The sequence below is a fragment of the Aricia agestis genome, chromosome 19 (assembly GCF_905147365.1).
Source record: "Aricia agestis chromosome 19, ilAriAges1.1, whole genome shotgun sequence".
In the NCBI taxonomy this organism is placed as follows: domain Eukaryota; kingdom Metazoa; phylum Arthropoda; class Insecta; order Lepidoptera; family Lycaenidae; genus Aricia; species Aricia agestis.
Window position 1 is genome coordinate 6812048 of NC_056424.1, and position 26430 is coordinate 6838477.

The window sequence follows — 26430 nt, forward strand, 5'->3', positions numbered from 1 at the left end:
ATATAGTCGGATGGTAGACGACAAGTATGGGAAGAGAACAATACGTGGGAGAGCCATGCTTCGGCTCGAATGGGCCGGCTCGACCGGAGAAATACCACGTTCTCACAGAAAACTGGCGTGAAACAGCGCTTGCGCTGTGTTTCGCCGAGTGAGTGAGTTTACCGGAGGCCCAATCCCCTACCCTATTCCCTTCCCTACCCTGCCCTATTACCCTATTCCCTCTTAAAAGACCGGCAACGCACTTGCAGCTCTTCTGATGCTGCGAGTCGGCGGATGGGCGACGGAAGTTGCTTTCCATCAGGTGACCCGTTTGCTCGTTTGCTTATTTCATTTAAAAAAAAATGCCATATAGGCCACGGCCTGGGGGCTGCAGCGACCTAGGGGGCCGGCAGATTTCGTACATGGGGCGGGGGAAACAAAGATGGCCTACACTTATAAAAAAAAAACCGGCACTGGAACAAACGCAGGACAATCTTTTTACATGCTCAATAATCCTACATTCTCGAATCTCGAAATATTTACTAAGCAATCAGGTGATCTGCCTTTTAACGGGCACAGACCCACCACACATTTCTGCCACTGTAGCTATTTTCAAGCGTATCCAAAACGGTGAACCACGAAAACCCTTATCCGGAACCAAGATCGGTTTCTAGCTCAGAAACTCCTAACATGTTAAAAGTTTTCTTTTTAAAAGATACTTCACCAGCAATTCAATGAAATCCATTTTCTTTGTATTTTTATGAAACGGAAAAAGAACAGCTATAAGACTGCTATCGGTAGAAAACATGGCTCTTACCATAAAGTTAATATACCTAGCAGAATAGAGAAACAAAAGCCTGAGCAAGAGAGATGTCACTATCAGTAACAATGCGTGGTAAAAAGAGACGTGTGATACATGACAGCAGCACTCTTTTTTTGACGTCCAGTCGGCACGTGCTGCACGTTGACAATTTAATCTCATAGAATTCATGTTCAATCATGCTTGTATAAGTTTATACGTACACATATTTTTACACAGAGATGAAACCAATTTCGGTTTCGTTTGACAGCTCGAGATTGTTGCTCTATTCCGCTAGGTATATTAACCTTATGGCTCTTACACACTTTCTGTACTTATTTATTTTAGTAGTAGTCCGTTCACACGTATTGAACCTGTCAGTTTCTATGAGCTTACATAAAATATTCCAGCCAGCCATTCATCTGATTTCTTTGGAAGCAAAAGTAACAATCCTCCATTAGAAACGAGCTCATACCAGTCATTTGCAAAATATCGAAACGACAGATCGTAAATGAGTAGCCGACCGAGATACAAAACTAATTGATAATACTTTAGGGAGTGTATGGACCCCCAAATATAGAGTTCACTCTGAAAATAGCAGCGGTGAAAGAGATTTTTTTTTGTGATTTGCGACCCAGCGTCATGAATTTTCCCCTTCAAAAGATTTAAAAAATTAAGTTACTCTTTCAGCGCTGCTACTTTCACAGTGAACTCTATATAAGGGACACACACACCCTTAAGTTTTATCACGTAGTTTTGTTACACCCTGTATAGAAACGTAAATATCTAATATCATAACATTAATAATATTCATCCCTGAGCTACGCCGTCGTAGCGGGCTCTACGTCGTAGCCCTATCCCTCGCAGGGCCCCCGCTACCATAATATGTGCAATGTCTGCAATGCACACCACCACCAAATCGCCATCTTTGGAGGCACCAAAACCAAGGACCCAAAAAATTTGCCTAAAGGGGCGCCAAAATCCTTTTTTGCACACAGGCGCCAGTAGCCCTTACGGGGACCCTGATCCCGCGAGTAGCCATAAAGTGAAATGGACAAAAAATATTTATTTTATCCTAACTTTAAACCCTTTAACATTGTATTTGTTTATTTATATTAATCTAATTTAAGACGTATATAAAAAATAAAGTTTTTACAGAACAGAAAAATATTTGGATCAAAATAATCCTAGCTATTTTAACCACCACCAAAACTTATTTTACATACTTAAGTAATACCTATTCCTCCGAAAAATATAAGTAGAACAAATCACATTGTATCAAACCAAATTATTTCGTTTGCTAATTCAATCACGTAGATAATAATAAAACCAAATCTACCAAAACAATTTATAAAATCGTACTAAACAACATATTATTTTTTTACAAACATCTCAAATAATAATGAACGCTAATATAGCTGTTATTAATATTAATTTGCCTTTGTTATTATAGTATGTGATAGTAAATACTTACTTGGTGAGGCAGTAGCGGCCGGGGAAGGGCGAGGGCTCGCTCTGAGGGCGGCAGGACTCGCTACCCGCGCATGCGCAGAGCTGGGTTGTATTACGTGTTCATAGAGAGTGGTTGCTGTTGCAGGTAAGCTTATCATCGTTTGTATTTATTTATAATTTATAAATTCTTTATTTGCATTATAAACTATATAAAATAACAAAAACAACATTAGGCAAGGAACATAGCAAATAGGCGACCTTACCGCTTTCAGCGGTTTCTTCCAGGCAACCAAAATATGGTGGCAGAAAATAATGTTAAAGTGCTAAACTTAAACAAAGAAAAAAAAAATACACATACATACATACATATACACACATATATACACACATATATACACATACACTAAATACAATATATTACACATAATAAAATAGCCAAATGAACTACACAAATTTACACAGATATAATAAGGTTAAAAAAGACATGTTGATATAATTACCTACATTACATTAAAAACCTACATTATAAAAAATAAAGGAACATTAAAATAATTGTACAAAAAACACCAAGAGTTTTACAAGGACTGAGCCTGATCTAGGTAGTGTGCTTTCAAACGTTTCTTAAAGATGTTAATTGATTCCGATTTTTTTATAAAATCGGGCAAGGAATTCCAGAGACGAATAGCGGAGATGGTGAAAGAAGAATCGTAGAATGAAGTATTTAGGGATTTTGGATAAAAAGAAAAGATTTAGTTAAATCCTGAGAAACGTACAAGTTTTATGAAATTGTTTTGTGTAAGTAATAAAACTTTGAATAAGTACACATTGTAAGTGGTACTCAGCGCGCATTATTAAGAGTTATTTGTAAATTCAATTAAGATAGTCATGGGCGTACCCAGGGGGGTGGGTGGGGGAATTTTTTATTCTTTATAAACACCTAGCTTATAAAAAATCTGATTCCCCCCCCTTATTAATTATTAAAATTATTAATTAATAAGCTCGATATGTGTTTTATTGTAGATCATTTCTCTCACTTATCTAATTTCTATCAAATTAATTTACGTAATAACTTCCATTATTTCAAATCCAGTTTACGTTGAATACTATTTTACGAGCATGATCCTAGTAGGAGGGTTCTGGTTATGCTGGCTGTGAAGGATACACCTTGAAATACACTGAACGAACTCTTCTGAACTATAAATGTTCTTAGAAAATTATTCATTCACTCGTCAGTGCTTACGCTAGATTTATTAACCTAAGTCTAGAGTTTATGTACTAGCTTGTTTTATGTAAAGAATACAGAAAATAGATTCATTTTTAATCAGTGAACTTTTTGTCTTTTTCTTAAATTGTAAGTTAGTCTGATTGTTCAAATACCATGGTGGTGTGAAAATAGGCGTAAATTTGTTTTTCCAACAAATATTAACAAAAAATTAAAGGTGTTAAATAAATTCGTCAGTGTTTTGATGTTTACCGTTATTTTTTTCATTCTTTTAAAAATGAATAATAGATAAAATTCATAGCTTTTTAATAATTAATTGTCCTTTTTGTTCAAACAATTTTTGTCAACCATTACGTCTGTGACTCGTCTCGTGGCTGAGACCGTAGTAAAGCGCGCCTTTAGTGTAATTATTTGCTGTCATCAGTCACTTTAGAACAATTTGTATATGAGTAGAAACTAAAATAAATAAGTATTTAACACCACCCAATAATTATTAAAATTAAGGTATCTTAACTGAAGATAATTAGCTTAGTTTATGGCAATAAAGGTTTATTCCCTTTTGCACACAAGCACACACGACTAGCATTATATTATGTTTTTTTTAATTTACAGATAATATTATAAGAACTTGTTTTGAAGCCTGAAAGTACAATAAACTTTATGATGAGCGTAGAAACTTCCATATTTATATTAGAAAATCACGGACGTATCTACGTGTAATGTTGACCTATGTGTTACTTTAAACTTCAAAATCTAATTCCCTATCAAAATATTATTTGTTTGTAAATTAAATTCAATTAACCTTATAAATCACTCGCTTTAAGATCGTATTGTTACAAAGGGAGAAATATTGTGGCTATTAGGGCAAATCTGGCTACAGGGCCCCAGGGTCCCGATTCTCGGCCCTTGAAATCCCGGTATCGATCCCATGACCTACATTCCAGGATGCTGCGTTAAGGCCAAGTCCATGGGGTCCCATGGGGAATGAGTTTTGGGGTGTTATGGAATTAATTACCTAGGAATATGAGCGCCTAGTTAATTAATTTCAAATTGTTGTGTTTAATTTTGATTAATTATTTGTTTGTTGAATATTCAATTTAACTTGGGTTGAAATGTTTATGAGCAAGATATACAGTCTACGTTAGAACTTCCTAATGTAATAGCACAATCTGATAATGTACCTTGGGCTTGGTATGGCTACAGTGCTGCTTATTTCCTGCACTATAGACTGTAAAATGTTTGTTTATTACATTATAAAAAATACATTATAAAAAAATATACATGCAAATTATGCATTTATCTCATGAACATTCAACTTAATTACTTGCGGCTACTTTTAACAAGGCAACCCAACATTAATCCATTCTATACGTTCTAAAGATTATTTTAAAATATATTTGATCGAAAAAAACGATTCCTGCAGAATTTTACGGTCGGATCTTAGGATATTGTAGGTATATATTAAGGTTGGGTTGCACCAGAGGCATGGTTAAAGTTAAAGTTATAGTTATAGTTAAGGCAACTTTAACTTTAACCTTAACTTTGAACTTTGAATTTTAACCGGAGAAATTGACAGATGACAACTGGTCCAACAATGTTATAAATGAACAGTGGGCGGGGGCACTGCTGGACGCTGGTAAAGGAGAACTGTCAAAAATGGCGTTTTTGTATGATGACAGCGTTAGTTCCTTTTTTCGCCACGTGCATTGAAAACCTTATCGAGCCTATGGTTATGGTTAAATATGGCGTCTTGATGGCGTCTATCAATTTTAACTTTAACCAAAGATTTGACATTTTTCATTGTAGTTAAAGTTACAGTTATAGTTAAAGTTAGTTGGTGCAACCCAACCTAAGATATCTAAAGAGATTACCATGAAAAAATTGCAACAAATCTGTATATAAGTAGAATATTGTGTTTTCGACACTATCTTATCATTTATTAGGGTAGGTACCAATATTTAACAATTTTCTAAGACCAGAAACAATATTTCCCAGAAAAGACCTTCGCCTTAACCGCCGATAAAACAACGTGGCTTTAAATTTATTAATCCCTTAAATTTCAAATTCATAGCCGCGGCCGTTTTACAGCTCTTTTGTTTATTATAATTATTTCATATAAAATTGAAATTGATTATTAAAATATATTTTTAACTTACTTAAGTCTTTTACAGGGTGCAATGAAAAGTGAAAAGTGAAAACACAAGTATATTTAAAACTTGTTTTGTTTATTATAGTTAGTTTTACAAAAACAAAAAGATGCTATATCGTTAGTTGTATATTTTTATCATTTCGTATGCTTTCAAACTACTGGACTTAGACCACAGGTTCTTATTTTTTTACTTCATAACGTTTTCGTCGTGTTTTAGGATTCCTTTTTAGGATTGGTGACCCCTGGCTGGCTAGCCAGGGGTCACCAATTAGTTTCGCTCGGGGTCCGTTTTAAGACATGAAGTGACCTTCGAGGTCCACACATTTTATATATATATTTTTTTTATTAAACAAAGGTAATTACGAAAATTACAAAGGTATTTTTTAGATATCAATGAGAAAAGTAACCATTTTTTGTAGCTAATTATCGCTCTGAAGTTTGGAGTGAAATATTGGTGCAAGCTATACGGAGATCGCAGACAACAGACTTTTTGTGCGATCGAGTCTGCGGCGCCCATACAGTCGGCATGGCCGCGGCTATGCCGACTGTATCTCCCATACTGATCTCCCATAGATATTGACATTAAACCCTGGAGATGTTGAAGTCCTAAGATAAACGAAGATCATCTTCTAACATGTTTGGTCCGCTCACAATGGGTCGGCGGTTCGGATGCGGACCGCGGTGCGCCATTTGGTGACCCCTGCCCTAGCCCTACCTAAAAGATACCTAAGTATTAAGTACCTACATACTAAGATTTCACTGTCTGTCAGTCCGTGCGTCCGTCCGCCTGCCTGTCACTGCAGCTGTATGTTAAAAAGGGCGATAGCTTTAGAGAGTTAAAATTTTCACAAATTATGTATTTTTGTTACCGCTTACAAAATTGGTCGTTTTTTGTTTAGCGCACCGAGGCTTGCGCCCCTAGCGGCATGTCTCTAATATAATCTTTTACGTTTTCTACGTAACTAGAAACTAGAGTCTAGACTATCTAGTCTCTACTACGTCTAGTCTAGACTATCTAGTCTCTAGATACGTAGGAGACAAGGAAACATTCTTTGTAATATATTATTTTTATCTTCTTGTATCTATGCACCTGTGCTATGTTAGTGCTCAGATATTTATAAAGATCTATTTGACGTCCTAAACGGTCCAGGAACTGCTGGAAGTAAGTCGCGGCACTAATGACGGCTTCCCCACACCAAAGTGTGAACGCATGCCATCTATCTTTACGGTACACACGAGATATGTATCTAAAGATTTATCTGACGATAAGTATATTATATAGGCTTGGATATAGGCTTTGTCCATTTACTTGCACTTTAACTTTTAAGGCGATCCCCTAGCCCTACGATGATGCCGTAATTAGCCGTTTTTAGAGTATTAACTCATAATTTTAAAGCTACAAAATTATAATAAAAATACAGCAATAATCTTTAGCATATGTATGAACATTCCTTTCTCCGTTATGAATTTCCTGTTTTTGTTTATTATAGTCATGATATCAGCTTCCAAAGTAATACTAATTTATTTAAATTCAAGCATAGGTACATTCAATATCTACCTAGAATTTACAAATTACGTTTATTTGAAACACACGCCAATAGATTGACAATTTCATTAACTGTATAGGTAGGTATTTACCGTTTGAATTTTTTAAGGTCAATTTTGAACTAAGATAAGTAAAAAAATTGGATTTTGGTGCGATCTCGGCAAAGGTATGGTCAAGGTCGTTTGCTCAGGGGATGGCCTTAATTTGCTAACGTCAAAATATTTATTCAATCATAATATTAATCAATTACACTACTTCTTCTTCTTTTTCTTTTGGCGCAAGCCTCCCCATTTAGGAGTTGCCAGCGTCAGAGTTGAGGCGAAAAATGTGAACAGTTTAAATAACTTATATAACGTAAACTGATTGCCATGCCATGCAGTGGGCACGGGTGATGACTTCATGGGACCATGCAAATACAAGATATAATAATGAAACAGAAATAAACTAGAACAGGCAAATATTAATTTCACAAAATTGAGAAAAAAAACATGCTATTTTCAAGATAAACTCAAAAAAACCTCAGAAACTGTGCATTACTGACGTACTTTTTTTTACGTGAGTTTTAATTGCTCCGAATCCAAAATCCAAAAAAGTCCAAAATATCCGCACTAGATCGTTATTCCACAATTTGCCTTTTAACATAATTATTGTGCTTATTGTGTGTTTTCAAATCCAAAAATATTTTTCCGCATATTATATCTTTTAACTTCTACATACTTTCATCTAGGTTAATAAGGTGCGATTTAGATTATAATTATGTAAGTTTATGGTAGTTAAGTTAATTGACTGAAAACTGTCAGGATTTACAATTAATATTTAATTGTAAATCCTGACAGCCTAGACTTAGGAAAGCCAAAACGTTTTCCATTTAATGGAACCTTATAATTGAATTATTATTAAAAGATTTTGTTGGGTTAAATTAATATCAAACGCATTCTCATTGGAAAAGTTTTAATATGTACTTCCTGAAAAATAAAAAAAAACGTCGTTTTACGTTTTTTGACGTATTTGAGAATCTAGATATTAAACTGTATTAAAAACTTTTTCACAGGATCCTAATATAATAGTAATATTAGGACACCAAATATCTCAGGACCAGCTGTCCTCATCCCGTGTGTAGCACACCGGAACGTCGACATCCGCGCGGCGGGCGGATGCGGCTCGACTCCCGTGGGACCGCCCGCCCCTCGCCGCCCCTGCCCGCCCCTGCCCGCCCCCTCGTCCGTAACTTGCTACTCGCTAGTAGCTGAAACTGTACAAACTACTACTACTTACTACTTGTGTTATAATAACTACCACACCGGTTTCGGTGACGGTGGCCCGTTTCATTGAAACCGGGCTAGTTACGCAGGAGTAATTTTATAGTCCCCATGTGTGCACACATAGAACATATTACACAAGTTAACACTCTCTATTCCTTTTACTTTCATTTTTTTTATGAAATAAGGAGGCAAACGAGCAAACGGGTCACCTGATTGAAAATAACTTCCATCGCCAATGGACACTCGCAGCACCAGAAGAGTTGCAGGTTGCCGGCCTTTTAAGAGGGAATAGGGTAATAGGGGAGGGTAGGGAAGGGAATTGGGCCTCCGGTAAACTCACTCACTCGGCGAGACAGGACCGACTTTTTACATGCCCATCCGACCCATGATGGATCATCTAACTTGTCAGACAATCAGGTTGGAAATAACATGTTTACAACGCGGGAATCGAATCCACGACCTCCGAGTCAAGAGCCATGCCCTAAACCAGTAGACCAAGGGGCGTTCAAAGCTTGTGTTATGTACTTACAACTTACAATTCGGCTTAAACTAATTCATACTTCCATACTAATATTATAAATACGAAAGTGTGTCTGTCTATCTGTTACCTCTTAGCGGCCAAACCACTAAACCAATTTTGCTGAAATTTAGCATGGAGATACTTTGAGTCCCGGGAAAGGACATAGAATAGTTTTTATCTCGGAAAAATGTACAGTTCGCGCGAGGAAACGAATTATGGCGCAACAGAGTTGCGGGCGTCAACTACTTAATTTAATAGATAAGTACCTACGTAGCAGTGTGTCTATTCAAGCAGTTTACAATACTGTTTGTAGACTTTCAAGTGTCCATTTGAACGCATAGGTTTAACTACTTACTTTTAGGGCTGCGCTACACCGGAATAGCAGCGGCGAGGCGAGCACTTTCAGTGTCATATTATGATTTTAAACTTTATCTTCATTATTGTAATACATAGTATCGCTTGAGAAGTCTAGTGTCTACGGCCGCCCGTGGCCGCTCGTGGCCACAATTTCTCAAGCGATACTATATGTATTACAATAATGAAGATAAAGTTTAAAATCATAATATGACACTGAAAGTGCTCGCCTCGCCGCTGCAATTCCAGTGTGGCGCGGCCCTTAGTGTGTAGTTGACTTCCTAAAAAATTAAAAAAGTCTGCTGTTCGGTGTTCCAATCAAAAATGCCGTTGCACATTACCATGTTGGTTGACGACTTCATTTGTATGAAAAACATCCTGAATTTATTGATATAGCTCCTACATAACTCTATTAATATTGATAAGTAACTTTATTGATAAATAGTAAAATATTTACAGGGGATTTCGCTTCTACCATCCATCTTTGGAATTACAACTCTGATCTTCTGGAATCTGGATAAACAACTCGACTCGTCCAAATGCAATGTCTAACTAACGTAAGTGCCTACCAAAATAGACCATAGACTTGTTTACCCTAGATGGCTGATGGATTTGGCCGACTTCAGGTCATATAAGGCTTCAAGAATATCACTAGCTATTGCGACTCAAGCCAGACTTTTCCTAGGAAATGAACCTAGACAGTAGACATGTCAATGGAAGAGTTTGATATTGCCGTAGGGCACTACGGCAACACCGCTTACCAGACAAGTTACAGCTGTATATTTTCTAATCGTTATTTTAAAAAGCCGGGTGACAAATTAACGAATAAAATGAATCGTCTGGAATCTGGATCATAAAATGACGAATCGTGCCACAAACCGAGTTAGTAACGGCCGTGTTGTCACACACTCTGATTGTCTTTTTATTGTTTGTTCCGTACTAGGGAGAATCGTTATTGCATAATATTTTGTAAGGACACTATAATATACATAGCTAGGCATGGGCGTATTTAAGGGGGTTGTCCTGGGGGTCCGGCATTACTATACATCTTACTTGTCCAATTTCGACAATAATATATGTACCTCGCCGATTAAAATCGGTGCGGTACATGTAAATATAAAAAAATATTTTTGCTTTCCTAAACACGTTGCCTATTTGCTGCTGCGGAACCCTTCATGGGCGATTCCAACTCGCACTTGGCACCTTTTTTACGTTAGGGACCCCCCCCCCCCCCCCTTATGAAAGCTATATATACGCCTGTGTTGCAAAGTCGTAAAAACCTCAGAAAAACTAGCCAATGATACATTATAAAAGTTCATGCTAATTATTGGGCGATTCTGGGCGATTGACGTCTCAGAGGTCATTTCCCAAAATGTTCGTTATGGACCTCGTAATTTAGATTATAAATATTATAAGTACTTACTTACTTTCATATCCTCGCCTCTGTAATATATTTAACATGTCCAATCGTTGGCATGTCTTTAAAAACATGACTAAAATATCGAAAATAGATAAAATAAAACTGCGAATTTTACAAAGTAACATATTTATTATATTAATTTGACTAGAGTATTATGCAAACAACATAAAAATACGTATAATAAATTATAAAATATCTTACTAGTACTATTTACATATTATTTAATTATAATATTTTAGGTATACAAATCAATCACTTCTTAAACTCAATGTATTTTGATATCGTAACACAATTGAATGCTAAACAGTTTGGTTGAATCCATACTTTTATTAATATTATAAATGCGAAAGTGCGTCTTGTCTGTCTATCTGTTACCTCTTCAAATCCAAGTGTGTCCACCACTGCACCGATTTTGCTGTAAATGAACGTGGCGAGAAAAGGAACTAACGCTTCTATCATACAAAAACGTCATTTTGTGACATGTGTTTCACAGCTCTCCTTTGGAGCACTAGATATGGCATGGAGATACTTTCAGATTAGTCCCGGGAAATGACATAGGATTCTTTCTATCCCGGAAAAATGTACGGCTTCCGCGCGATAAACGTGTTTTGGCGCAACGGAGTTGCGGGCGTCATCTAGTTTGATATGAATACTTGAAACATTTTACATAATATAAGTGTCTGAAATGTCTGTCCACGTATTACTTAACAGCCACCGATGTCTTGGGCCGGCCGTCCCTCGTGAGCTCGAGCTTGATGTGCGTGCTCCGGACACCCGCCTGGCCGAACTCCGCCGGACACCGCGGACACTAGTGGTGACGCATTACTTAACAGTCACCGATGTCTTGGGCCGGCCGTCCCTCGTGAGCTTGAGGTGTACGAGCTTGATGTGCGTGCTCCGGACGCCCGCCTGGCCGAACTCCGCCGGACACCGCGGACACTTGTACGGCCGCTCGCCCGTGTGCGTCCTGATGTGCATCCGCATTGTTGTGCTACGCTGAAACGTTACAAAACGTTAAAAAAAAATTTAGTAATTAAAAAAGTGGTGGAGGTTTGAGATTTACGGCCTGTTTCACCACTTCCTGATAAGTGCCGGATAGGCTATCCATCACTTAACTTGACAGATAGAGTATGGAGAATCTGTGAAATAAGTTGTGGATAGCTTATCCAGCACTTTATCAGAAAGTGGTGAAACAGGCCCTTATTCTAATAAATCGTCTGAAAATCTACTAAAAATGTAATTTAAGTACACAAACTTCTTAATTTTGTGGTAAAGACCTAATTTAGTAACACAGTGCAGCGGGGCTAAAATGGCCACATTTAGCCATAGACTTAATATATTTATAGGTTTATGCATTTAGCAATTCCTCTCAATCAATTCAACAAATGAATTGTCAAAACTGTCAAACTGACAATTAATGTCAAATCAGTACAAAAATACAGAAATGCGATTTTAGAAAAATGAATAATATCATGACGCATATCATGATTCTTCAAAGCGACCATTTTAGCCCCGTAGATTTACTCTTAAGCTCGTCACAGACAGAGCTGGTAATGTATATTAATGTACCATCGAGGAAGTTGATTCCTATGCAATTGACAGACCAACGTTATTTGGTCGAATATGTCAATTCAATGTTAATTGTGATCTGTCCGCTGGGTTTGACGTAACACAACCAAACTACTTAGGTCCCCGATTTGCATAGGAATCAACTTCTCTGATAGTACATTACATCCCGGGATGTATATCTTTACATTATATTAATGTATCACACACACAACAGGTAATGTAATGTATCTTTCCCTACATTTCAATGCTAAACGCCCCGCTTGACGCACATTTCAGCTGCTAAAGTGTTATACACTCTTTTCTTATTTTTAATGTTGTAATAATATGGCCTTTCGAGTTACTTGCTATTAGATTCACTAGATAGTTCATCAGAACAGAAACAGAACAATGTGGATTGAAGATATTTAATTGAAAATATAGGCTCTGGAGAACAGACTGCCTGCAGTACCCGCTGTGAAGTGCTGTGCTGAGGTGGCAAGTGGCAACACTGTGTGTATTTGTCTATCATACACATATAATATAATCACAGAAACTTTTGAACACCCTATGAAGAGAAAAGATGTATCGTAATATACAGAAATATATTGAGATGTATTTAGATGTATCAAAATCTTAATATATATATTTCTTGTGTGCGTGTGTATGTGACTGAACTCCTCCTAAACGACTGGACCAATTTTGATGAAATTTTTTGTGTGTGTTCGTGGAGATTCGAGAATGGTTTAGATTTACAGTTTGGTCTACTGGAAAATGTTTTTTCAATTAATTTCTTATTTATAAGGAGTTGTTGATTTTGGAATGTTTTACATTAGATCCGGTGGACGGCGCTATCATCGCATTCAATATTATTCTATTTCAATTTTAGTTTGTCCTGACAGATGGTGCTACGATTAATTTGAAAAAAATTTTGTTATTCAATTCATGTGCTGATTAAAATATTAAATAAATAACACATAGGCTACAATTTTAACCGACTTTCAAAATGGGGGAGGTGTTATGTTCGTTTTCTTATATTCAACGATTACTCCGCCGTTTGTTAACCGATTTTCAAAATTTTTCTTTTGGTATATAGGGTATCATCCCAATTTGGTATTATATTCAGAAAAGTGGTGATCTGATGAAGGATCCATAAGTAATCGAGGGAACTCCTCAAAACTTATAGGGAAACATATGGTGACTTCGGTTTCGTGAGAAGTATTCTAAGCATATGCTACCAACAAGTAAGATTTTGCACCGAGATATACCTGGTATACCGTGGTTCGGAAGGTGCTGAGAGAATTCCTGATTCTTTATAGATACAAGTTTGGGAGTTTCGGCGTTGTTTTAAGAACAGAAAGCATATGCTACTATGCAAATTACATTCTTCATCATCATCATCATCATCACTACCATATTATACCATTTCATAGTCTTTTAGATCGAGACTCGAGTTTGTCAAGCGATAATTAAAAAAAATCTATATCTACCTAATATTATAAACCTGAAGAGTATGTTTGCTTGAACGCGTCAATCTCAGAAACTACAGGTCCGATTTAAAAACTTATCTCAGTGTTAGATAGATCATTTATCGAGTAAGACTCATCATTTATCGAGAAGGTTATATTATATTATTACTCTAAGACTAATACGACAGAAGAAACTCAGGAAAATGTGGGAAAAACGGGGGAAATATTTTTTATGGGAAAATGTACCTACGGATTCTGTAAAATTTCTAATTTACGCGGGCGAAGCCGCGCGGGACATCTAGTATAAATGTATATTTTCATGTAGCTCGGTATCTTAAGATACGAAGATGTAAAAGTATACATTATAGCTGCTGTGTGTGGTCTCCTGACGATTTCTATAGAATGATGTATTGAGATGTATCCGAGATGTGTCGTGCTTTAATATACATCTTTACATTACCTGCTCTGTCTGTGACGCGCTTTATATTACATACACTCGCTATTGAGCTTCTTACTAAAATATTTTTTACACAGAAAATAACATTAAAAGGTCCGCTGTGTTTATCTGTCGTGACGTTTTAATATGCCAGACAAGAACAATAAGAAAAGCATATCTACTTATTGTAATTCCTATATTTTAAAGATAAATTTTCTACCTTTTTGGTAAAAGGCCTCGTGCGAGTTTCTTACGCCGGTTCTGCTCGCCGGGTTAGTTCCCGAACCGGTGGTAGGCCTCATGTAGACGCGACGTTCTAAAAGTGTTAACTTTGTTAACCTATTTAGAAATAAATATTTTGATTTTGATTGGCTGTGTAATTTTTTTTTAATGAAATAAGGGGGCAAACGAGCAAACGGGTCACCTGATGGAAAGCAACTTCCGTCGCCCATGGACACTCTCAGCATCAGAAGAGCTGCAGGTGCGTTGCCGGCCTTTTAAGAGGTAATAGGGAAGAGTAGGAATGGGAAGGGAAGGGAATAGGGGAGGATAGGGAAGGGAATAGGGTAGGGGATTAGGCCTCCGGTAAACTCACTCACTCAGCGAAACACAGCGCAAGCGCTGTTTCACGCCGGTTTTCTGTGAGAACGTGGTATTTCTCCGGTCGAGCCGGCCCATTCGTGCCGAAGCATGGCTCTCCCACGTATAAATGTTTTTATTGTAACAGTGCAGGGGGATGAAGATGAAAATGTGGCCTTTGCTCACGTCAAACACTCTGTCGCACATGGGACAGTGGTGGTCGAAGGGTCGCTTGTAGCCCTCGTGCGCGCGCCGCTTGTGCTCCGACATGCTCCACAGTGACAGGTAGCTCTATAAAAAAATCATAAAAAAATTAAAAAAAAACAACAAATAGAAGGGGTAATCGGGTTGAAGTTGAAGTTCCCACCGAGTAACCGAGTAACTTTAGTTGACCCACAGCGCGATTGTACTATCAGAAGAAGAAGAAGTTGATTCCTAGGCAGATGGGGGACCTACGTAGTTTGGTCGCATTACGTCAAACCCAGCCGACAGATCACAATTAACAATGAATTGACATGATCCGACCAAATGACGTTGTTCTGTCAACTGCCTAGGAATCAATTTCCTCGATGGTACATTGCATCTGAAAGTACTCATGACACTTTGTATTTTAAGAATATACCTAGTACCTACGTCTACTCATGGGCGTAGCCAGGCTTGGGCTCAGGGTGGGGCAGCAGTCAACCTACCAAAGCGGCGGGAGCGCTGCTGGTATAGGAGAACTGTCAAAAATGACGTTTATGTATGATGGCAGCGTTAGTTCCTTTTTTCGCCACGTTCATTTAAAGCCTTGTCGAGCTGTACGGATATTATGATTGTAATTAGTTGAAAAATATTTTTTTTGTTTAGTTAGTGCCAGGGTGGAGCAAGCGCCCCAGTGTGGCTACGCCCATGTCTTTACCAACTAAGGGGCGATTTCACCAAAGAAATGGAACGCGTTCAAAGCACTCTGAACCAGTTCAAAACGTATAAACGCGATTATAGCATCGAAATGCATTTCACCAGTATAAACTGAACGCGTTCACAGCAAATCCGAGTTTTATCTTCTGAACGCCCAAAGTCCGAAGTTTAACGTCATAAAACCCGTTCAAGCCCTGTCATGGCGGAACGAAAAACATAGACAAAATAAATGTCAAGATGACAGTTTTGACACATGCGTTTATTAGTTTATGTATTGTTTCTTGCTATTTTGTAGTTAAATTAACGTGAAAAGGCTTCAAAACTATGAAAACATGTAAAATAATCACGTGACGTCACGTAAACTTAGATTTAATAATCGCGATCAAAAGAAGTTTGTGAAATCCAATCGAAACAAAACGAGATTCACGTCGCAGCATGAACGCGTTCAATGGGAACTAAGTTTTATAAAACTAAGTTTTATGTGTGTTTGGTGAAATCCCACCTAATATAAATATCTATACGGTGTATACAGATTACGGACGTTAAACATACGTTTTGCCTTTATCAGAGATACTACAAATGTCGCTTGATAGACGAGTATACCCAAAACATATATTTTCAACTAATTACTTGGGAAGGTTTGGCTAACTTATCACTTTCAAAAACTAAGAACGAACGATATCATGTTTAGACCATAAAGTTAATATACCTAGCGGAATAGAGCAACAATCTCGAGCTGTCAAACGAAACCGGAATTGGTTTCATCTGTGTGTAAAAATATGTGTACGTATACACTTACACAAGCATGATTGAACATGATTTCTATAAGATTAAATTGTCAACGTGCGGCACGTGCCGACTGGACGTCAAAAAAAGAGTGCTGCTGTCATGTATCACACGTCTCTTTTTACCACGCAGTGTTACTGATAGTGACAACTCTCTTGCTCAGGCCTTTGTTTCTCTATTCCGCTAGGTATATTAACTTTATGGTTTAGACAGGGTTGAGTGACCCAGATCCGCACAGGTTTTTTTTAACATAAAAAAATATTACCTTTTCACACTTGTCGCACTGGAAGGGTCGTCTTTGGAGGTGTTCCCTGTTCTTGTGGCGCTCCAGGTCGCGCCGACACCGGAACTTCCGGTCGCACAGGTCGCAGCCGAACCTGCGGGGTGAGTTAAAATATTTTCGTTTTTGCTTCGTTATAGAATCGCCGATGAAAATGTATGGAATTGACATAGGCGTTCTTTAATATGACGTTGACGTTTGACTCGACTTATGTCAATTCCATACATTTTGATCGGCGATTCTATAATGAAGCGAAAACGAAAAAGTTTTGGCTAAATGGCCAGGAAACATCGTTACAACCGCATCAAAATCTGTCTAGCTACGCTTTGATGCCACAGATTATGATAAAGGCAGATATTACACGCATCAATATTATCATCACAGTACACTTGTGAATCGTGTAATACTAGAATCATGATAATATTGATGCGTGTAATACCTGCCAACGAGATACACATACAAACTTTTTGTGAATAATTATAAGTACTTAATAAAAAGGAATATACTAGAACAAAAATTAAATGATTAAAATATGCTCTATTTCTTTAAAATGTTTAGAAAGAAATAGCCCGGGCATGCACTAGCGGCCATCGAGATAGATACCTTAGTATGAAACCGCCATAGACCACGCGCGCCTGGCCGCACGCTGACAAGCGGCCACACATACTTTCGATGGCCGCCGCGGCATAGTAAAAGGAGGGGAAGTAAGTTATCTTCATACAAAGGCACCGCGCGCGGCTTGTATATGTGCGCCATAGTATCAATGCGTCGCCACGTACCGCACACAACAAAATCTCGGCGGTACCAGCCTAGTAAAACTGGCCGAGCCGCGCGCGGTGCCTTTGTATGAAGATAACTTACTTCCCATCCTTTTACTATGGCCGCGGCCTGTAGCTCTACCATGAGTTTAAAGCTGTAGTATTTTTCGATACTCGATACCGACTATCGTAAATTTTTAGTATGACAAATTTTACAGCGCTTCTAGCGGTTACTTGCGGAACTAAAATCGTCATACTAAATATTTACGTAGTCGGTATCGAGTATCGATAAATACTATAGCTTTAAACTCATGGTAGAGCTACTGGCCGCTAGTGCGCGCCCGGGGGTAGTGTTTTATATAATACATATTATTATCATCTCTTTTTAACAAAATTAGATCAGACCGATTACAATATACAGTTCGACTATTAGGATAAAATTGTTCGGCGTACATTCGTTGTCTGATTGCCATAACACAAGTTTTACTTAGCATGGGATTAGACGACGTGATGCACGCTACCCAGCTTTTATACTATTGTATATTATTGTATGCTTAATAAAGAAGAATTTGAACTTTACTGAAATAATAAATGTGTTTAAAATTAAATTGGAATTTATAACAAACACAACTCACGATAATTCGGCAGTATTGGCGTGCGTCGCAGCAATTTTGTAATGCTGCTTCAGTCCTATTTCAGACTTGAAACTCCTGAAAACAATAAAAATCAATATGTACCTAACCTTACTATAAAAACTTGCATAGTGTAGAAAAATGTGTAGCGACAACTTAGCTGATATGGTAAAAGGCAAGGCAAATGCAAGTTTTTAAGTAAGTATATTATTCTAACATTGTTGGTTTGAGTGTGTGAGCCAAGGTATATTAATTACGCAAGCGTACACGTTATTGTAGGTATTATAATTTTATATTTTTATGTATTGTATATTATGTAATATGTATATTGTATGTATTATACTATATTTATTATATACTAGCTGTCCCGGTGAACTTCGTGTCACAGGTCACTTTAAGACCTTCCCTGGACTTCTACGATTATTTCAAGACTAAAATAAGCCCAATCCGTTCAGCCGTTCTCGAGTTTTGCGCTTAGCAACACATAGATTATTCATTATTGTAATATTTATTGAATATATTATTTAATTATAACATGATTAATCAATTGTTGCCAAAATGTTTATACTTTTGCACATCACCATTTTCCTAAGTTCTTTATCTCAACGGCGCGGGCGTGTTAAAGATTGCCTGGAAGATATTGCTTTAAGGTAATATGGCCGCCTTTGTGTGCAGTTCAATTAATTATATTGTACCTATTTGTATTTGTATTGTTATCAATATGTGCACAATAAAGTATATTTGTTTGTTACACGTGTGCGTGCGTGCGTGCGACCTCAGTGCATGTGTGTGCGTTAGGGAGATCGCAGACGGCGAAGCAGACGGCACACTTTTTGTGTGATCGAGTCTGCGACGCTACAGTCGGCATGTCGCGGCCATGCAGACTGTATGCAGAGTAGACAGAATGATAGAGTATGCCGACTTAGAACTGATGTTGAAATTTTTAAATTTGACGTATTATGACGAAAATGTTGTTAACTTGTTACCTACGAATTTAAAACTATGACATATTCGCCGGATGTGTTCCTCTTTGGTCGTATTGTTGTTTGTGTTTTGGAACATGCGATTAAAATTGTCAGAATCCAATTTTGCGAGGCATAATCCGTTTATAATCCTATTGAAACCCGACGAATTTGACAGATATTGAAACCTGTCCGTTTCTTTGCAGTCGAACTACTGGTAGTTATGTCTATTGTGCTGTATGTGCGCCGCAGACTCGATCACACAAAAAGTGTGCCGTCTGCGATCTCCCTTATTGTCTTACTTATCACACTCGACGCAGTAGTAATCTCTGGTATTAGAGTGCGCGGTCATGTGGAGACGCAGCAGCGACGGCGCGACGAACGCCTTGCCGCACTCCGGACACTCGAACGTCCGACTCGGGGCTTCCCCCGCTGATAGTTCCGACCGGTGCTTCCTGGGACAAGTAGTTTTTAATCGATATTTGTCCGTAAAGGCATAGTCGTTGCTTATCTTGTTATTCAACAACTAGAAAAAAAAGTAAAGAAGTCTTCTTCTTCTTCTTTTTAATTAAAGTAAGTAAAGAAGTGTTTTCCCCAAAAACAATTGACATTTTTTTTATAAAATAAGGGGGCAAAAGAGCAAACGGGTCAACTGAGGGAAAGCAACTACCGTCGCCCATGGACACTCGCAACATTAGAAGAGTTGCAGGTGCGTTTCCAGCCTACATTAAAAATTAAAGAAACCTTCGAATATGAAAAAGTTTCACCCAAGGACCAATTGATTAATCTGCATTGGTTAAACTTAGTTTATCTAGAGTTTATTGTAAAATTAGGACAGTAAGTAGTTGAAATTTACCTAATAAGATGTGCTTGCAATGTTTTCTTCGTCTTATAAATCTTCTTGCACAAGTCACACTGCGCGGGTGAGATGCTGCGATGAGCGTAGTCCATGTGCTTCCTTAGAGACCCTTGCTGTCTAAAAATTATAATACACTATCAATATCAATAAATGAATCAATGTAAAAGATATTTTATTTAGGGCTAACATTTAAAGGCCAGTACTAAGAAAAATATTTTGGAAATTCTAATCCCTAAGACCGGTGAATTCGTAGCTGTGGAACGGTAGAAATAAAAAACCGGCCAAGTGCGAGTTGGACTCGCCCATGAAGGGTTCCACAGCAAAAGATTTATAAGAGTAAAGGAATAGAGAGTCCTCTTGTGTAAGTACTGCGCACACACTTGGGCACTATAAAAATTACTCCTGCGTAGCTGGCCTGGTTTCAATGAAACTGGCCACCGTCACCGAAACCGGTGTGGGAGCTATTATTATTATTATAAAAAAACTCACTTAAAAGTCTTCCGGCAATGGTCACAAGTGAACTGTTCTCGCGGTATACCTGCGTGGTTCGCGGTGTAGTGGTCCCTGATAGTCCTGAACGTGCTCCGAGTGAGGTCACATACGGGACACTTGTACCTACTGAAATATACATTTTGATTCAGTTACATGAGTAGTGTTAAGGTTGGGCCAAACCTACGCGAAGCGGAGCGTCAAGTTGTTTTTGTATACAAAACACACATTTGACAACTTGACGCTCCGCTTCGCAGAAGCCTGTTCGCGTACGTTTGGCCTAAGCTTTAGTATATAGGGTAAGAACGAGTAAGAGGGGTATTACATTATCATTTATATTTCTATGACCGTATTGGATCCAATCTCTCAGCAAATGTCAAAAATCTTTGATCAAGGAAGAAATGAATCATATATCTTTATTACATTATCCAATATCATTGACTCAATGATCTCGGATCCAATATATATGATAATCTAATATCCCCCTAAGTCTATAGTCTGTCAAAAAAGTGAAGAAATTAAAAAGTGACAATATCTTAATTCATAGTGTCATCCCTTTCAACTCAATCTAGAAAAAGGGATGACACTACGATGTTGCCACTTTAACAGTAAGTTTTACATTAGCGTATTGCCCTTCAAAAAAAGAACTTGCTTATTTAGAGTATTTTTCGACACTCGACAGGCAATATGGTGCGCATTAAGACATTAACACAACAAAATATTGTGTTGTGTTAATGCCGTAGCACCTCCATCGTGGATATCGCAGACACAACAGATTTTCAATTGTTATGCGGCAGCCAGCTGCCGCTTGGGGATTGATGGGTTAAATTCCTAAGTACAGATAATTCATGTTTCTACATAAACATTATTTTACCAGCTTATATATACTTACACGATATGGCTTTGTTTATGTGACATTAATTTTTGAAGGGACTCAAATCGTTGCTTGCAGATATCGCACTTGTATTCGCCGCTTATCTGAAAAATTAATATTATGTACTTTGAAATTATAATCAGTGTCAGTCTTTTACTCATAAAATTTTCGCTACTTGTAGAGTTGCACATGAATAGATTGGCACTCTAGTTCCTACAATATGTAAAGATTAAAATAGCAATTTTTTCGTACGCGAGAAAGAAATGTGTAGTGTTAGGGTCAATTTATACTAGCGCAGAGTTGAAGCGAATTATTAAAACTGAATATAACAAATTCAACCTTAACTCCAAAGCGTTAACGCACTTTATTACTTCTAAGAAACTAAAAAGGCGCGCGCATCCGCGCGAATTCGCGTCGATGCGCCCGACCATCGCTGACTGGCTTCGCAGAAGTAATGTATAGGTACGTTACGCTCTGGAGTTAAGGTTGAATTTTCTGTGTTCAGTTTTTGGGAATTCACTTCGCTACGCTTCGACTTTGCGCTAGTATAAATTGGCCCTTAGGCGGCATTGAGCTAAGTTGTATTGAGAGGAATGTTTTACGATGACTTTGTTCGGTGAGACCTCTCTCCAAGCAAAGTCATCCAAAAACATTCCTCTCAAGTCCTAACACAACTTAGCTAACGAGGAGATTTGATTGGTTTACAAAACCACATTCCATACAATGCATCTCATCAATGCATCTTAACTCAGCTATGGTGGAGTTAAGAGGTAGGTATTTTCAAAATTTCCATATTTATTGACCCTAACCTTATCATGTTGGGTCATATGTTTTTCATAGCCATCCCTGTATAGAAACCATTTGACACAGTCCATGCATTTGTATGTTGCAGTTTTGAACTGTTCATCGTCTGCCATAGTTCTTAGCTCCTCTAAACATTGTGCCTTTGTCAATTTCAATCTAATGTATTCTATGGAATCTGTAAAATAACGAAAAAGATAATTGTTTGTGATTATACCTATTTCCTCGCAAGATACATAAAAATTTTATGTTGCAATGTTTATCAAATTAAATAAAAGAAAAGGAAAAAACAGCATCTTTTGAGTACCACATAATATTATATGAATAATATAATAAACACCTTTTACACATTTGACGATATGGTTGTCCTCTTTTAATTTAACATCCTCCTTGTGAACTTTAATTTTTTTCTTGAACTTTTTTGAGTTTTTTCTTCGCGTTTTCGTAAATTGTATCAATGGTACATCTAAATAATCTTCTTCAATGTTGTTGTCTAAATCTGAAAAGAGGCATAAAAGCAACTTACACCATAATATAGCTATTAGGAGTCAATTAGCTTCCTTTCATTACAAGGGTCTGATTTGATTTTTGCTTTCTGACTATGAATAAGTTAGCTATATTTTTGTCACTTATCTTGCATCAAAGAAATAATTGTTTAAAGTACTTAATTCATATTCAAGTAGAAAACAATTGTATTAACTTACCACTATTTTGCATGAAGTCTGCATCTAAATAGTCTAAAATCTCATCTTTTACCTCATGTTTCACAGAATCTTTAGCAGTTCCTGTACTATAGACAAAAATTGAGTCATCTTCCGTTGAATCATCAGGATTTATTTCTAGAATATTGTGCCATTGGGACAAAGTTATGAATGGTTGTGTATGTAATTTTGCTGCTTGTATTACTGAATCTGTAATCTAAATTTTAAACAATTACATTTTAGTGCAGGTACGAGAGTATATCATAATATTTATATTCTATTGTTATTGTCACTTCATCAAGAAGATTTTCTCCAGATTGCAATTGAATACTATAGGGGCAATAGATACAGGCTAAAGTACTTTGTTGTATGTCCCGAAAATATAAAATTGAACATCTAAAATATAATAAACTTATATCACAAAGGTACTTGTTTTTGATGTTGTATGTAAACTTACAAGGAAAATGAAAGAACTTTGAAATAATTAATTATTACAACCAATTAAAACTTTAAATAACTTACTTCTTCGTGATTTTGTAAGTACTTCTGATTGTTGTAAACATTTTCTATAAGTGCCTCTGCATTGTATAATATTTTAGAACAAAGGTAACAAACATTTAAGATCTCCGTCTAAAAAGAATAATATATTTAGTTATTCTGTTTTAATAACAGGATGGATACTTATTATGTAAAAAAAAGTGCGAACGTTTTTTATTTGGGCTGAAAAAGACTGGAAAATATGCCTACCTGAAATAACGATTTCAATGTCGCATTTCTTAATTCGTAGCATTTTAAAGACGTATTTTCATCTGCATTCAAACAATTTATGCAAAAGTTATTACTTTTTGTGTTATTGTTATCCATGATTTCAATAATTCATCAGAAATCTGAAGAGATAAAGTGCATCATCATAGTTCATACCACAAACTATATAGAATGGTTCATATTACTATCATTTATCACAAACTGTAAAGAAAAAGTTTTCCTACTCGCAGTTTATAATAATTGTATGTTTACAATGCATTTATTTTTGTAATAATTACAATTTTTATTTTAAAATTTTATCAAAATAATTTATTTGTTTATCTCACTTCCTTCTTCTTCTTCTTTTTTTTTTTTCATATAATGGCACTTCGGCTATAACCATGGGCCATGGCCAGTGTCGAGTATAATATTATGGCGGGAAAACAATATTCTTTATTACAATTTTTATATATTATCGTCAGGTCAGTCAGGTCCAAAGTCTAGTCAAAGTCTAAGTATAAAGTCAATACAGTCAAGAAGTCAAGTCGGTCGATTCAGTAAAGTGGTAGGACGCTTTACTGAAACTTTTGATGGAGTTTTGGAGGGAACACAAAAGAGCACGTTTCTGGTTACTACATCACTTTCCCACACTTGTGCACGATAACGAATATTTAATGGTTAATATCCTACCAATATTACACATTAAAAACCCAGATAACACAATTTTAGGAAAATAATATAAAAACACAACATCACTCTTTCACATTCTCCCAAAAAAAACTCTTCTTCTTCTTCTTCTTCTTTAATGGCAGTTTCGTGGATTGCCAATGTCAGAGTGTATTGACAGATAAACTTTGCTCTATACAGCGACCACATAGCCTTGGGTTATGTGGTCGCTGGCTCTATAATAATTGTAGGTCTGGTGAAGCAACAAGGGTATGGTTAATTATATTAGTACATATTATTTACAACACTTCCTTCTTCTTTTTAATTGTAATTCTTCCTTCTTCTTTTTAATTGTAATTTGACTTTGACAGTAGTGTAGTGGACAGTGACAGTTGCCTATTGTCAGTAACTTTTTTAATTATTATTCTGTAACATGGCGAAGCCAAACGAGCGTAATTTGTGAGTCGTGACTCGTGAGCCGCAGAATTTCTGCCGGGCAGAATTTTTTTATACAAATCACGACTCAGTACTTACAAAATTCCGCTCGTGTGAATCAAACAGGACTTTTGTATGAAACTGAATGCAGCAGAATTCTGCCCGGCAGAAATTCTGCGACACACAAGTCACAACTCACAAATTACGCTCGTTTGGCTTTGCCCTTACTATGAACAAACGATTATGTGATTGAGAAAATGAAAAAAAGATTTTGATAACTTTAGGTATCGCTGTTTTATCGAAAAACCTTGCGCTACCGTAACGACAGTTACCGTTTTGGCTCACTATTTACACTAAACCAAAGTCCAGACTCCAGTCGGTACTCGGTACTCAAGGCCTGGAGCAGCGACTGATCGAGAGTTCTGACCGCCCTAGATAAAATTACTAAATTACGCGGGTGAAGCCGCGCGGAACATCTAGTACTACCTATAAAAGTTTTCAGATCAATCTGCAAGCGACACTAATGTTGTCCTTAATTAGGCGCAGCGCAGACGACAGATTACCCGTGACGCACTTTTTAGTCCGTGGAAACATAATCTATGCAAAATATTTTATAATATGCAGTAACGGACACGACTGCGCTGCGCGTCGTGTGCGTTACTGCATAATATAGTAGTACTAGATGTTCCGCGCGGATTCGCCCGCGTAATTTAGTAATTTCACCTCGTTATCATAATAAATCGCTCAACCACCGACCGATTCGAGTGTCTAAACACACAAGGCCGAAGTTACGTCCGCAATGTCAAACGCATTACAAAATAAGGATGGAACGCGATGGAATAGTGTGTCGTCGGCAATTTAAAATTCATTACGGGCGCAATCATGCGGAATTTACGAAGGCGTAACTTCGGCCTAGTGTGTTTAGACACTAACAAGTCAGTGTTTGTTATACGCGCGCTTTTTAAAATTTATTGATAGAGTCAGGGACTCTCAAGCGCATTTAATTTTAATGTTTTGTCTCTGTCTAGTTGAAATATGTGGGGTAAATGCAATGATGCTAGGTGCATGCGAAGATACGATTTCAGCGCCCCCCCAATCCTCGCGCCCTAGGTTGCAGCCTAATTAGCCTAGGGGCTAATCAGGCCCTGGCCTGGAGTCCAAAGAGAGGCTAGCCGTGGAGGCCAGTGCCCACAGGGCTGCCGGCTGAGGGCACAGGCTGCAGCCGCGGCAGACCCCAGTCCCCACTCCCCAAGCCGGAGGCCCACAAGTTGGCCAGAAGCCAAGTACAGCTCGACAAGACAAAAAAGGAACGCGCCGGTAGGAGTAAGAAATTGAGATTCGTGTCGGACTAACTCCTAGCCCTGATGGCTGGTAGTCTATGGCCCCTCTTCAAGATGGGCCAGCGCTGGGCGATCGAATGGCGCATGCGATGGCTATGCAATGGTCGCAACGCCTCTACATGATGGCCGTGTTCCGTTGGGATCTAAACGTCGTTCAAGATGGACGTGTAAGCATAAGCCATAGCGGCAATGCAAAACGTGCATTTTTAATAATTTATGACTTCACCAGATGACCCGGTGAACTTCGTATCACCTCCCTCCTAATATGAACCTTCTCTTGAATTCTACGAATAATTATTTCGAGACTAAAATTAAAATAATGTTTTATGGTAGTGATAATGATGACAATGATGAATGTAATAATAGCATAGTATGCTTTCCGTTCCTAAAACAACGCCGAAACTCCCAAAATTGTATCTTTAAAGAGTCAGGAGTTATGTACATATATCGATCGCCCCAACGAATAAACAT

General features: G+C 37.5%; 1 protein-coding gene across 2 annotated transcripts; it reads right to left on the minus strand.

Annotated features, from left to right (window-relative positions):
- Positions 1-11330: 11330 nt before the first annotated feature.
- On the minus strand, positions 11331-23792 carry LOC121736520 (zinc finger protein 91-like). 2 transcript variants are annotated; one of them, XM_042127764.1, is made up of 13 exons: positions 23522-23792; positions 23297-23404; positions 22778-22991; positions 22414-22572; positions 22082-22251; positions 21291-21376; positions 20399-20527; positions 19907-20026; positions 19353-19505; positions 18092-18166; positions 16684-16795; positions 14919-15023; positions 11331-11699 (listed from the first exon to the last, which is right to left on the minus strand). In XM_042127764.1, the coding sequence occupies exons 1-13, from the start codon at positions 23636-23638 to the stop codon at positions 11526-11528; spliced, it is 1722 nt and encodes a 573-aa protein (XP_041983698.1). In that variant the 5' UTR covers positions 23639-23792; the 3' UTR covers positions 11331-11525. The 2 variants fall into 2 exon arrangements, with proteins under 2 accessions (XP_041983698.1, XP_041983700.1); XM_042127766.1 differs by lacking the exon at positions 23297-23404.
- Between the last annotated feature and the right edge of the window lie 2638 nt (positions 23793-26430).

Coding starts and splice junctions, on each gene's coding strand:
- LOC121736520 (XM_042127764.1), bottom strand. CDS start 23,638: ATGGATAACAATAACACAAAAAGTAATAACTTTTGCATAAATTGTTTG. Junction 22,573..22,777: donor AGACTTCATGCAAAATAGTG/GTAAGTTAATAC, acceptor GCCTCTTTTCAG/ATTTAGACAACAACATTGAA. Junction 21,377..22,081: donor ATATGACCCAACATGATAAG/GTTAGGGTCAAT, acceptor TTAATTTTTCAG/ATAAGCGGCGAATACAAGTG.